Source organism: Lipotes vexillifer, unplaced genomic scaffold (assembly GCF_000442215.2).
Source record: "Lipotes vexillifer unplaced genomic scaffold, Lipotes_vexillifer_v1.1 scaffold1115, whole genome shotgun sequence".
NCBI lineage: Eukaryota > Metazoa > Chordata > Mammalia > Artiodactyla > Lipotidae > Lipotes > Lipotes vexillifer.
This window is the reverse complement of record NW_006792080.1, coordinates 1,332,678-1,345,910: the sequence shown is the minus strand read 5'-3', so window position 1 is coordinate 1,345,910 and position 13,233 is coordinate 1,332,678. Positions and strand designations below refer to the sequence as shown.

At 47.8% G+C, this 13,233-nt stretch overlaps 1 protein-coding gene and 1 pseudogene across 2 annotated transcripts in view; both read right to left on the bottom strand.

The window, feature by feature from the left end:
* KBTBD12 (kelch repeat and BTB domain containing 12) overlaps window positions 1-13,233 on the bottom strand; it is a 45,453-nt gene that overhangs the window by 12,086 nt on the left and 20,134 nt on the right. Inside the window, exon 4 of the mRNA XM_007465267.1 lies at window positions 2,157-2,354. Within this exon, the coding sequence (XP_007465329.1) occupies window positions 2,157-2,354 (198 nt within the window). The remainder of the gene's footprint in view (window positions 1-2,156; window positions 2,355-13,233) is intronic.
* LOC103091415 (60S ribosomal protein L28 pseudogene) lies at window positions 3,003-3,437 on the bottom strand (annotated as a pseudogene). Its single transcript, XR_457093.1, has one exon. The product of XR_457093.1 is annotated as a 60S ribosomal protein L28 pseudogene (transcript).

Below are 13,233 nucleotides of genomic sequence, written 5' to 3'. Positions count from 1 at the left end.
GGGGGTGGGGGAGGGGCGCGGCCAGTGGTCCAGCTCTCCTGTCTCCTCCAAGGCCTCCTCACTCACGGGGCTGCAACAAGGGTCTTTACGAGATCTCCTTGCCCTGCCAGATTTCTTGCTACTGTGACAGGTTACTACCTTTACACAAGCATGTGATGTATAATATAAAAGATATTAGAACCGTTAAAAAAGACGTTTTGGAAAGTTCTCTGAAGAACAAGTAGAGAAAGAAAAATTGAAGCTTCTTATCATAGGGACTTTCAAGAATACAAAACCCAGTAAATAGGGAATTCCCTGTCAGTCCAGTGATTAGGGCTCCACGCTTTCACTGCCAAGGGCCCGGGGAACTAAGATCCCACAACCGAGTGGCGTGGAAAGAAAAAAAAAAAATCTAGTAAATAAAGCCCCTGTAGCCATTATCCAGCTTTCACAATGATCAACATTTTACCAACGTTGTAAAATCTATTCTTGCCCCCCATACCCATTCATTTTTTAAAAAATATTTGCTGGAGTAGATTAACACAAGTTCCACACAGCATATCATTTTCATCCATAAAAACTTCCACACAGCCTCTCATCGTTCGTAACGTTTTTCCTTTTTCTTCCTCTTTCATATAAAACTACAATGACATTATTATTGTGACCTAACAAAATTAACCATTCCTTAATATCATCTAATACTCCAGTCCACACTCAAATTTCCCAGATTACCTGAAAAATATCTTTCTCCAGAAGATTTGTTTGAATCAGGAGCCAGATAAGGTCCACTCATTGTATTTGGTTCATATATCTCCTAAGTCTCTTTTAATTCCTAATGAAAACTTCATTCTTTAACTTACATATAATTACGTGCTTTAAAAATGAAGGGAGGTGTATAGCAGGCTTGGTTTTGCTGCAGGGGCAGCTCTATTTTAATTGCGCATAATGCTTCCAAAATTGTAAGTACTCCTGGGGCGTGTTTTTCCTGGATATGTCCTGGCCTAGTACTTCTATTAGGAAGGTTAGAATTAAACTGTTAATCATGTTTACTGTAACTGCATTCTGCCTTACTTACTGATGCAACTAATCAAACTTTGGAGACAGTTACTTATTAAATTTGTGCATATTTAAAAATCTCCCTGGACTTCCCTGGTGGTCCAGTGGGTAAGACTCCGTGCTCCCAGGGCAGGGAGCCCCGGTTCAATACCTGGTTGGGAAACCAGATTCTGCATCCCACCACCAACAGCCCACATGCCTTGACTAAAAGATCTGGTGTGCCACAACCAAAACCTGGCACAGCCAACCAAAATAAATAAATAAACAAATATTTTAAAAAATAAAATAAAGAATAAAAATCTCCCTGTTACTTTAAAAAGCTATAAATCCGTACTGTAGATTGCAATGATGGTGGCAATTAGTTATGTGGAAGCTGAGTTTGGTAATAAACACGTAGATTAGGTATTATCTTAGAAAGGCTTTCAAGCAATTTATTTCTCGTGTCAGTAGTGAGGAGTAAGAGAGTTTTCCGAGGGCAGGATTTCAGTAAAGATCAGTAAATGCAGAGCTAACCCCTCGTGTTTCTGGTCATTCCCCTACTTCCATGTGTTCTTCATATTTTTATTTATTTTTTAAAAAAATACTTACTTTTTTATTTTGGTTACCCCAGGTCTTAGATGTGGCAGGCGGACTCCTTAGTTGCATCGTGTGGGCTCCTTAGTTGCGGCATGCAAAGTCTCAGTTGAAGCAAGCGTGTGGAATCTAGTTCCCCGACCAGGGATTGAACCTGGGCCCCCTGCATTGGGAGCACAGAGTCTTATCACTGCCCCACCAGGGAAGTCCCTCTTTATATTTTTAAATCTCTCCTTTAGTCCTACAATCTGGCATTAGCCTTCCCTCCCCCATTTCTCCTCTTGTCGTGTTCAGCTCATGTTTATTGTGTGTCTGCTGTGTGCCAGACACATTACAGACCAGATCTCACTTAATTCTTATGACAGCCCGTGGAGGGAATAGCCCCACTTTGTAGATGTGAAGACCCAAGGTCAGAGGTTGGTGAGTTGCCCAAGGTCACTGCTTTTGCCAGTGCCCACCCTGCTGTTAGGATTGTTCGTTGGGTCAGTTAAGGGAGGTGAAAGTCGACATCAAAGGAGGTTACAAAACATTTAAAACTCGACCAGTACCTGCTCCGTGGAAGCCCCCGCAGACGTACAGCTTCCCGTCCACGGCTCCCGCATTGGTAGAATTCGTGCGAAGTGAGAGCAGGGGGCTGGGCATGGGTGGGCCCTCCCTCCAGAAGTCCCCATCCGGGTTGTAGATCTCCACCACGTCGAGGCACTTCCGAACCTGGCCCTCGTCTCGACCTATGCAGCCGATTCCACCTGCAGAGGGTGACACAGAAAGGAGGTGACCAGAGCTGAGATGTCCCCATGGGCAGTGCCCCCTTTCTGCCGGGTCTGTGTCTCAGGCTCGTGGACCTTGGTGTGCTCCTGTTGCCTGGTGCTGCTTCTGAGATAGTTTGTAAGCCGTGGTGATGTCTGCTGTGGACTCCACAGCCAAGGCTAATCTCGTTTTATCCATAGCATTCATCTGTTTGTGCTCGCCCATGAGACTGATTCCACCACAGGCTTCATAAGCTACAACATCCAACACTGGCTCACACAATGACCCTCCCTTTAGAGGAGGAATTTCCGGTTTGAATGTGAGGGTGACCCGGTTCTGACATCTGCCTTCCTGTTCGTTATGATGCCACAGACCTGGCTAGAGTGGCAAACATCCTGTCCATCCCCATCATTGCCAGCCTGTCTCTCCTTCTCTTCTTGTTTATTTTATTTTATTTGTTATTTTTGGCCGCTCCACACGGCTTGCGGGATCTTAGTTCCCCGACCAGGGGTCGAACCCGGGCCCCCTGCAGTGGAAGCGCGGAGTCCTGACCCCTGGACAGCCAGGGAAGCCCTTCTCCCTCTTTTTTTTTTTTTTGCGGCAAGTCAGCTGACAGCTTTATTGCACTGGGGAAGGGGACGGATTGCTCAGGAGCCCTTGGTGGGGCAGGTCCGCTCCCTCTTCACCGTCACAGGCTTCTGGCTGCGCAGGATGGCGCTGGCTCTGCAGATGGCAGCCGTACGCAAATCCGGGTGGTACTTGTTCTTTCGGACCATGTGCCGGCTGCTGCTGAGGGTGGCCCGGGCGTTCTTGTTGATGGTGGTCCGCACGTAAGGAGGTGGCTGGCTTTCGCTGGCCGGATCTCCGCTTCATGACCACCACGACCCCTTTGCCGTCCGCCACCGGCTCCACGCCCACAGTCTTGCGGTGAATGAGCCCGTTGTAGCGAAAGGAGTTGCGGGCCTTCAGGTTATTGGGTTCGGTGCTGTACGTCTGCTTATTCCTCTTGATCAAGAAGCTGGAGCAGTTCCGCACGACCATCCATTGCAGATGCATGGACATGGCGGCAGCTCCTCTCGTGGCAGTGGCTGGATACGGCCTCCCTCTTTTCTTCAGTGGCAGGAATTTTTCCCCGTTAGAGCAGGGCCAATCTTTGGTAAATTTCAGGTTTGGGGGTCAGAGGGAAGCCCCAAACACAAATGCGTGATGCGTCTTCCATTTTTGAGTGACACAGTTCATTCAGTAGATATTCCCTGATTACCTGTTACTCGCAAGGCAGCATGCTCATGATGAGGAGCTGAGAAAGATGAGCGAGGTATGTTTCTTGCCGTTATTAAGAAATTAATGGGGTGGGGCCTTCCCTGGCGGTCCAGTGATTGGGACCCCGCCTTCCAGTGCAGGGGGTGAGGGTTCGATCCTTGGTCGGGGAGCTAGGATCCCACATGCCTCGCGGCCAAAAAATCAAGGCATAAAACAGAATCAATATTGTAACAAATTCAATAAAGACTTAAAAAATGGTCCACATCCCAAAAAACTTTAAAAAGAAAAGAAATTAATGTGGTGCAAAGGGCCATATACACAAATAAACAGCGACATCATGACAAGTACCTTAAAAGAGATACATATTACACTCAGAAGTCCAGAGACTGTAGCAAGTAGCAGAAATATCATTTACATAACTGTGACCTTAAGTACAGCGCTCCATGGGAAAGTAGTGGCATAAGAATTTCCAGTCCGCTGTAATAAGAAGCACAAGTTTGTAGGTGACCTTTTTTGTACCACAGTGAAAGGTCTTAAATGTCAGGGCTATATTTCCTGATCTGAAGCGTGGCTCCTGGGATGGAGGTGAATCCCCTGGAAGGAGAGACAGTCCTCTCTTCGGTGACCTCATTCCATGCAGACCCAATCTGGTGACCTGGTCTACACGACCAGTCAAAGTTGGGAGAGTGCTGGCTTCAGGCTACCCGTGGAGGGTCCTGGAAGGATCAGTGCAGTGGGGTGTGGGTGAGGGCTTGGCTCTGTTGTTGATAGCAACGCCAAGACCAGAACCTAGACTGCTCTCATCACATGGCCTTTACTTAATGTGTCACTTAGAGATTAATCACATGGCACCTCGTGGCATTTCCTCTTTTGTGTTATTTAATTCCTTTTCCCATCATCATGCTGGTCGGATGGTCCTTCCGTCCATCACCACGTGGTTTCCTATCTTCCTTCAGTGCTGCACCCCAGGACCTAGCACAGTGCCTGACATGTGCGGGTCTGGAATGAATGAACCAGAGAGTTAACTTTTCCTCAGCTTCCTCCGGCCTAGCGGATGTGTTACAGGCTCACTGAGGGCAAAGGCCACTTTTCACCTGTCTTATATCTCACAGTGCCTGACACATGGTACTCAGTGAATCCGAGAAGATTGATGGGAACAGCTTATTTTCACCCTGGTTGGGACTCACGCAGACATAAGAGGACTTCAGAGGGAACCTTTTTGTTCTCTTTGCCTGTGGAGCCTGGCCTGTTTCCTGTCTCAGTACGAACCCAGGGATCAAGGCTATAAACTCAGGAAGCTCTTAGTTGCTTTCCCTCTTTTCCGCCTGGCTAAATAATTTAGCCCGTTACCGTGCCAAGTCTGAGCAGCAGCGTTTCCAAGGAGGGGACACGCCGGCCTCAGTTAACTGCACACTCTGTTGTTCACAGGCCCTCTTCCAGTGTGGTGCTGGGGCAGCTGGAGGCTTCATAGTCCAACAAAAAGTGGAATTTCCTATGTGTGGGGCAGGATGGACTTAAAGAAGAGGGTTTGTCTTTAGCAGTTGTGACCATGGCAACCACCCATCAGGTGAGAGCAAGATGGTTTGGCTGCCTGCTCCGTAAGAGATATTATTCGGCTGGTTTATATTACAAGCGCTTTAGAAGACCAGTCAGTGGGGGCACACAGATGAAATGCAAGTCGCTCAGAGCCAGTCTGGGCACACCCAGCAGCCAGCACCCTGGGCATAATCAGAAGTTCACATAAAAGCCCGTTAAGAAAGCTTCCCCAACATAAAGCATGTAAAGAATGGGTATTATTCTCTCGGTTGGCGAAATAATTAGAGTGCTTGTCATTTTCGTTTCCCTTTTACTAGGTGTATTTAATTATAACGTTCAGCCTTTACGCTACAAAACTAAACTACATAGGTACCCTTTCTGTTTGGTTGTCAGACAGTTCACAGGCTCCCCTCGGGTGACACGGGCTTGCAGGCTCTGCCTTTGTTTCTGACCGCCCGCCCCTGAACACACTCTCTGTCTCACTTGGATGTAATTCTGCCACCAAGTACACTCTCAGCACCACTCTATTACCAGCGACTTAATGAGCTTAAACTGAAAGTGAATGCTGATTAGATAAATAATCAAATAAAAGCATGGTCTTTATTAATAAGTCAGCACCAGCACGACAAGAGAACTCTTTTGATCCTGGGGTAGGATCAGCACATCTTTAGAATTTCAATGAGATACCTCATATCTTTAATTTACATGCCATCAGAACCTCTGCGCCTGACTTTGCTTTATTCAAAAACAGGCAACTAGAAGTTATCTTTGTAAGTCATACCCCAGTGGACCTCCAGTGCAAAATATATGCTTTAGGTTTTTTTGGTGGGGTCGGGGGGTGTGGATTATAGACGAAGATGCCTCTCTCTCCTCTCTTATTTCTACCAAGATGAAGACCTGCTCTCTTTGTGTTTGGTGGTCATAGAGTCTTTCCCTCTGCAGGGTGTGGGAGGAACTGTCTCCCCACACCAAGCCTGGCCGGGCGCTGGCAGAGGGCGGGGACGTGGTCCTTCCCTGACATCCTCTAGGACTTGCGACTTGCATTTCCTTGGGGCCTTGAACACAGCGGGGCTGGTTCCTGATGTCCTTCTGCCTGCAGTCTTGCCTTCAGGTGGCAGGCTGCACCCCAAAGGGGAGGGTGAGTCTGGAGCAGTTCTCACCAGCTCCCAAAGTTGCTTGCACAGCTCAACAAGCTTTAATAATATATTCACTGTTGAAGGCTCCCGTGGGCCAGGGGAAAAGCAGGTGGGCTTTCGGAAACAGACCATGGTTCATATGCCTGTGTCACCACTTACAGCTGGACAACTTTGGTCAGTATAATTTCTCTAAGTCTCCGTTTTCTCATCTGTAAGTTTCGGATAATAATTCCAATTTCATAAGTTGTTGCAAAGGTTAACTTATAGGTAACTATGTAAAGGCGGAGGAGGGTGAGGAGGATGGATATGCGCTGTAAACTATTCCCAAGTATAGGGCCTATGATGGGAATTTCCTCTTAGTTCTTCCCATGCACTCCGTGTGATGGTCATTCTTCCTCTCTTGTGTTCCAGGACATTGTGTAAGTAAAGCAGGGCTCACTGAAGCCGCTGGTCTTAGGTTTGCTTGCTCTCAGTTTAATTGTCCGCTGCATCTATGATTGATGGCTGTAGAGGCGAAGCTCTCTTAAATGTTTACTTTGAGGTTGGATAGAGCCAGTCAGAGGCTGAAGGGCTGCGAAATAAGCTGAGCCGTCAGGTGGGGAGAAAGTTTCGCTGACACGATGGAGCAGAGTGATGCACTGGTCAAACATTCGAGAGGGGTAGGAGCTGTCAGGTGGCAGCATAGGAGACAGGCAAGGAGTTTGCAGCCTGTGGACTTCCAGGAGTGAGGCTGCCCCTGTGTCTGGGTGGAAGGTGGTCTCTTCGCGCTGGTGTGGTGCTCGCGGCAGCGTCCTCCTCACCCTGGCTGTCTGCTCTCCGGTTTCCTTCACTCAGCTCGCAGCCCCACATTTGGAGCCTAAAGTGCCAGAAGGCGCGACCTAGCGTCTTGTCCCTTCTTAGGGCTCCCTTGGGCATTTTCAGAAAAAAGCCTTCAGGGCAGGGCGGGAAGTAGGCTCACCTGCCGTTTACAGACTTCCGGGTCACGGTCACGCCGTAGTCAGGCCGTAGGCCTGTCTAAGTGTGTTGGGCTCACAGGACACGGGTGGTGGTGCTCTCTCGTGTGTGCACGCCCTTTTCACCCACTAACCCCTCCCTGCCCTTCGCCAGCCTTTTCTTGCTAAGAAAACGTCCATCTGCATTCTGTTCGCTCCTCAAAACAGACGACCAGGAAAATCAAATCAAAGGGCTGAAAGGGCGGACCAAGTTCCACTGGCTAGAGCCTGGATTTGCTTGATTTTGGAGTGCTTGAAAGGTCTTATCATTTCCAAGAGGAAATGTAGACAGTTGACCAGAAAGTTCTGGCCCTGAGCCTTGGGTGCCAGATAAGCTGCAGTTACAGAATCGCTGTCCCATTTGTGGCTGATTCCGGATGACCCCTGGGCTTCCGTCCGGCCCAGCCCTGGGCCTCGGATTTCAACGCGCCTCGCCCGTCAGTTCTTTCCAATCCTGGGCCCATCTTTTCCTTGTTTCTTGCCAATCCCACTTCCCCAGCCTGTCCTGCAGGTCCAAAAGCTGATCCCACAGTGGGGGAGGGAGAGCCCGGCGTCGTGGTTGGGAGCCCGAGTGCAGATGCCACAAGCTCAGACCAATGTCACACTGTCCCCACACCTGCTCGTCACCTAGTTCTGCCGACAGGACCCCTCAGACACCTCAGGCCTGTCCCTCCCCCGTAGGTGTACAGGGCTTGGACGACCGCACACCGCACTGCGCCGTGCTCACCTTCCTTCCCCTCCCATCGCCCCCCGCCCCGCAACCCCAGCACCCTGTGCTCCAGGCTCTCCCAGCTGCCTGCAGTTCCCCAAGCAGTGAGGTTATTCGTCTCCAGGCCTTCGCTTAGGCTGGTCTCTGCCTGGACTGGCCACTCCTCCCCAACGTGACAAACTCCTCTTTCAAGGCTCAGCTCAGTAGCCACCCCTAGGAAAGCCTTCGTCTCTCTGCAAGCGGCCATTCCCTCCTCGAGCCTCTGCTGCCCGCTGAACAGAGATCAAGATTCCTATAAATAGTGCTGCTCTTACTTATCTCTGTGCGCGTTTCCCTATTTGATTAGGCTGTAAGTCACTGGAGGGCAGAAGAATGTCTAATTCACATCTGTACGCCGCACGCTTTTCAGCCGGGGCAGACAGTCAAGAAAAAATAACTGAGCACGTGAATGGACCAGCTCCTCACCTGCATCCCGGGTACTTTTTTTTTCTTCTTACGCTCTTTTGTCAAAACAAAAAGCGATGACTAGCCTTCCAGAATGTGTCAAGCGCTGAGTCCAAACAGCTGAAAACTCACTTCCTGTCAGATAATAAATATTACCTTCTTAAGGATATAGGACTCTGAGTCCAGATATGGAGAGAAATTGTTGGTGTCTGTTGTTGGGCTCATTTTTCCCGCAGGTCTGCCTGCCTGAACCATCACTAACCTCCCTTAGCTTGGGCTGGATGCAACCTAACAGGACACAGGCCGAGTTTGCACTAATGCTTCTCTCCAGTGACCTGCAGAGGACCATTAATCAAACACACTCCACACCTTGCAGATGTGGATACGCAAGATGTAAAGCGTGAAGCAAAGTATGCAGCATTCTGTCCCCGGAGTTTCCTGTGAAGGAGGCTTGGCAGGATGTGCTGAATAACTACTATAGAAGAAAGGTCTTGGGACCTCCCTGGCGGTCCAGTGGTTAGGACTCTGGTGCTTTCACCACCGGGGCCCAGGTTTGATCCCTGGTTGGGGAACTAACATACCACAAGCTGCGTGGCCCGGCCAAACAAAAAAGAAGATCTTAATAAGTCTTTGGTATGTTTATCTTTTGTGTAAATAAAATGACTTACAGAAAGTGGTAGTTTGTGCTAATTTCTATATTTACCCAAGAACAGGTAAAGGAAGGGAGTGATTAAAAAAAATGATCACACGTATAAATGGATAAAGTAGTTGAAGATAATACATTTTACCCAAAATGACAGGATTTTAAAATAATTGGTACCTTCTTCAAAACATCAAAGTTTTTCCATTTCAAGTCTTCATGCTGTTTTAAAACATATATTACGTTATTCCCCGCCATAGTGAATTGACGATTTCAGATTTAACATTTTCTTAAGGATTCAGAAGTAACAATACGATCTGTTTTCACAATATGCTGTGGACATAGATGGTTCTGTACACTAGGCTACATGAAGACATACCTAAGATTTGCTTTGTTGAAGAAAATTCTTTTTTTTTTTTTTTTTTTTTTTTGCGGTCCGCGGGCCTCTCACTGTTGTGGCCTCTCCCGTTGCGGAGCACAGGCTCCAGCCGCGCAGGCTCAGCGGCCATGGCTCACGGGCCCAGCCGCTCCGCGGCATGTGGGATCTTCCCGGACCGGGGCATGAACCCGTGTCCCCTGCATCGGCAGGCGGACTCTCAACCACTGTGCCACCAGGGAAGTCCTTTTGAACAAAATTCTTGCTATCGGTGTGGCTTTTAGCAATTTACCTCTTTTCATAAAAGCAAAGCATAAAACATGTAGTAGCACAGGGCTTTGGCTGTGTTCTCTTAAGCTTTTCTGCAAACGTAAACAACAAGTCAGAGGCCCGGACAACATCCTCCTAAGACGTTTCTCATCTGTTCTCAGTAACATTATCATCTCTGTCCATCAGGGGTTTTCACACTGGAGAAGCTTCCGAACATTCTCTCGTTTCAGCATCAAAAACACTCGAAGCTTCTAGTTAGTCTTAAGCAATGTGTACGCATGCTTTGGCCATATCCACTTCATGTCCGTACTACGTGTCAGAGAATAACAAGCTTGAGGTGTTTTTTTTTTCCCATAAGACACAGTCTACCGAGAAATCAAAGACAAATATGAAACCATTATAATACAGCATTGCAATTATACATTGATCGAATAGAGTGCAATTTCTCACTAATTGTCACAATGAAATGTGGAACTTTCCACTCTTTGTGAATTTGTAGGATGTCAGTGATGAAAATGACTAAAGCTAAGTTGCAATTTGAGAGCCATAGGCAAACTTTGGCCTCTGAGAGTACTTATTTCTGGGTTCCCCACTGAGGGTGCCAGATAATCAAGGTGAAGATCCTTCATAGGATTAACTGCAAATACATTTCATGGACACTGCCAGCAAAAACATGGTGAGTCATTCAGTGTAGTTCAAATCCAAGTCTTTTCTCAGAATAAAGCAGACACTGGCATTCCCTGGAGGACTTCTTTGGCCATTGAAAAAGTACATTTCTTTCCTTGTTCAACCTGAGCTTAAGAAGTATGTCTCTAAGCCCAGAACGCTCTTGGAATGAGTTCAGAACGTACCCAACAGCCTGCTCTGATGACCTGTGAGTGCAGGATGCTCTGACCAGTGGCCTGACCTAGCTTCCTGGAACACACGTGCTGTCCAAGGGAAGACACCTTGCCTCATTCATCTCTGGGTCTCTCCTAAAAGCCAGCTCAGGGCCTGATTATGTACCATACATAGGCTTAGTTAACATTTTGAGCGTATAAAACCTCCATTAACATGATGTCACCTCTTCCTTTCCTCACAGTATCAGTGTTTCTCAACGTGCAGTCCTGTGGGCATTCCCACCAGAATCGCCTGACGCTTCCCACAGCTCAGATCCCCAGGCCCCACTTCAGACCCACTAGCCCAGAATTGGCCAAGGGTGAGGGCCAGGAATCTGCCATTTTAATGGACAGCCTGGGTGATCTGAGGCAAACTTATATTTATTAAAAAACTGTTTGGAATTTTATGTATTTATTTTTTAATATTTATTTATTTATTTGGTTGCGCAGGGTCTTAGTTGCGGCCGGCGGGCTCCTTAGCTGTGGCATGCGAACTCTTAGTTGCAGCATGTGGGATCTAGTTCCCTGACCAGGGATCCAACCTGGGCCCCCTGCATTGGGAGCGCAGAATCTTCACCACTGTGCCGCCAGGGAAGTCTCCAGAAATTTATCAAAAGAAAGAAAAAGGCTTAACCATGATGAAACTTGGCCCTTGTATCTCACGGCATAATTCACCTCTAGACTGATCTCTGACACACATTTACTGCAGTAACTGGAACCCTCAGTGTAACCCCCCTCGTGGTGCGCGGGGGCAGGGTGCTGTCCGCTGGAGAAAACAACACCCGTAGCCGCGTGGGGAGACTTGCTATTAGCTGGCTCCTCGGACAGGGAAGTGAAAAGTCCCTGCTTTAAAAAATTCTCCACAAGGCCTGTAACTCTGATGATTTTTGAGGCTTTTGCCCTGATGGAAGAGCAGGAGAAAAAGGCCAATTCAGTCACCTGATGTTTGTAAGCATCCATCACGTGGAGCAGGCCTGGCGGCTGTCAGAAGAGACACAGACAAGAGGGAGGCAAGGTATCTGCCCCCTCGATGGTCCCAGGAGCATGGGGAGGGTCACGGGCAGAGGCAGAGCAGCCTTGCCAAGAACAGTGCCACTAATTCACACAAACCACCTTGAGGAGATGGCGTTTCTGCCAGACCCTGAAGGATGCATTGTCCAGAGGCAGAGGCTTAAAAGCAGAGGGAAGAGCGTAAACAAAGTGCAGAAGGGAGGCTTGTTCAGGAATGACCCTCAGAGCCCAAGGCTGGGGCTGGGAGGAATGTGGCTGCAGAGGCCGGCTGGGGCCAGCCTGAGAAAGGTCTAAATGTTTCCACAAATAGATTCCGGTGCTCACTTTCTATATTTGACTTCGCCTGACCTGTCAAACTAAAGCAACTTCTGAATACAATTTTAAAAACACTTGATGGGGGGCTTCCCTGGTGGCGCAGTGGTTAAGAATCCGCCTGCCAATGCAGGGGATACAGGTTCGATCCCTGGTCCGGGAGGATCCCACATGCCGCGGAGCGACTAAGCCCGTGTGCCACTACTACCGAGCCTGTGCTCTAGAGCCGGTGAGCCACAGCTACTGAAGCCCACGTGCCTAGAGCCCATGCTCTGCAACAAGAGAAGCCACCACAACGAGAAGCCTATGCACCGCAACGAAGAGTAGCCCCCGCTCACCGCAAGTAGAGAAAGCCTGCGCGCAGAAACAAAGACCCAAAGACCCAAAAATAAATTTTTTTTTTTTTTTTTTTTTTTAGAGTCGATGGTGTTCTGTAGGATGGTGATAAAGTAGGGAGGAAGAAGAGAGAACACTTCTTTTTCTTTTGCAGTACGCGGGCCTCTCACTGTTGTGGCCTCTCCCGTTGCGGAGCACAGGCTCCGGACACGCAGGCTCAGCGGCCATGGCTCACGGGCCCAGCGGCTCTGCTGCATGTGGGATCTTCTCGGACTGAGGCACGAACCCGTGTCCCCTGCATTGGCAGGCGTACTCTCAACCACTGCGCCACCAGGGAAGCCCATAAATTTATTTAAAAAAATAAATAAAATGAAATTTAAAAAAAAAAGAAAAGGTTTTAAAACAGCCCACACTTGATGGAAACGCAAAGTATATTTATGAATGTACATTGTCATTTCAGAAGCAAGCATAATATATTCAAAAGTGTAACTAATACTATGAGAGCTAAAGTTTATCTCACAAAAACATTTTTCAAAGAGAGAACCCCTGGTACCATATTCAAATCGGTAGTTTTATAACAGAGCATCAACAAGAGCTCACAGTTGGGTTTGATGAGGTGGAGCCCAGAAGGTTCTATGTTTCTCAAAACTTTTCTAGTAAGAGTCTGCATCTAATTCGTTTCCTACTTGATTCTTCATAAAAGTAGGATTGAAAGCCTTTAAAACGAGGAGTTAACGTTTTCTCATAGCAATAGGATATATTAACCTAAAATTATTTGGACTATCTTTTTCAAGAACTTTTTTTTAGAAGATGAAGATATATTTTGGATTAAAGTAGTTTGTCTCATGATGAGCTCTCATGGTACAAACGACAAAATATCTTTCTTAAAACACAAAGCATCTTAAAATGCATGACCTTGAGCGGCACCCTTCTCCGTCTCCTCCCAGAGGATTTCAAAGGGTTCTGTCATCAAGACAC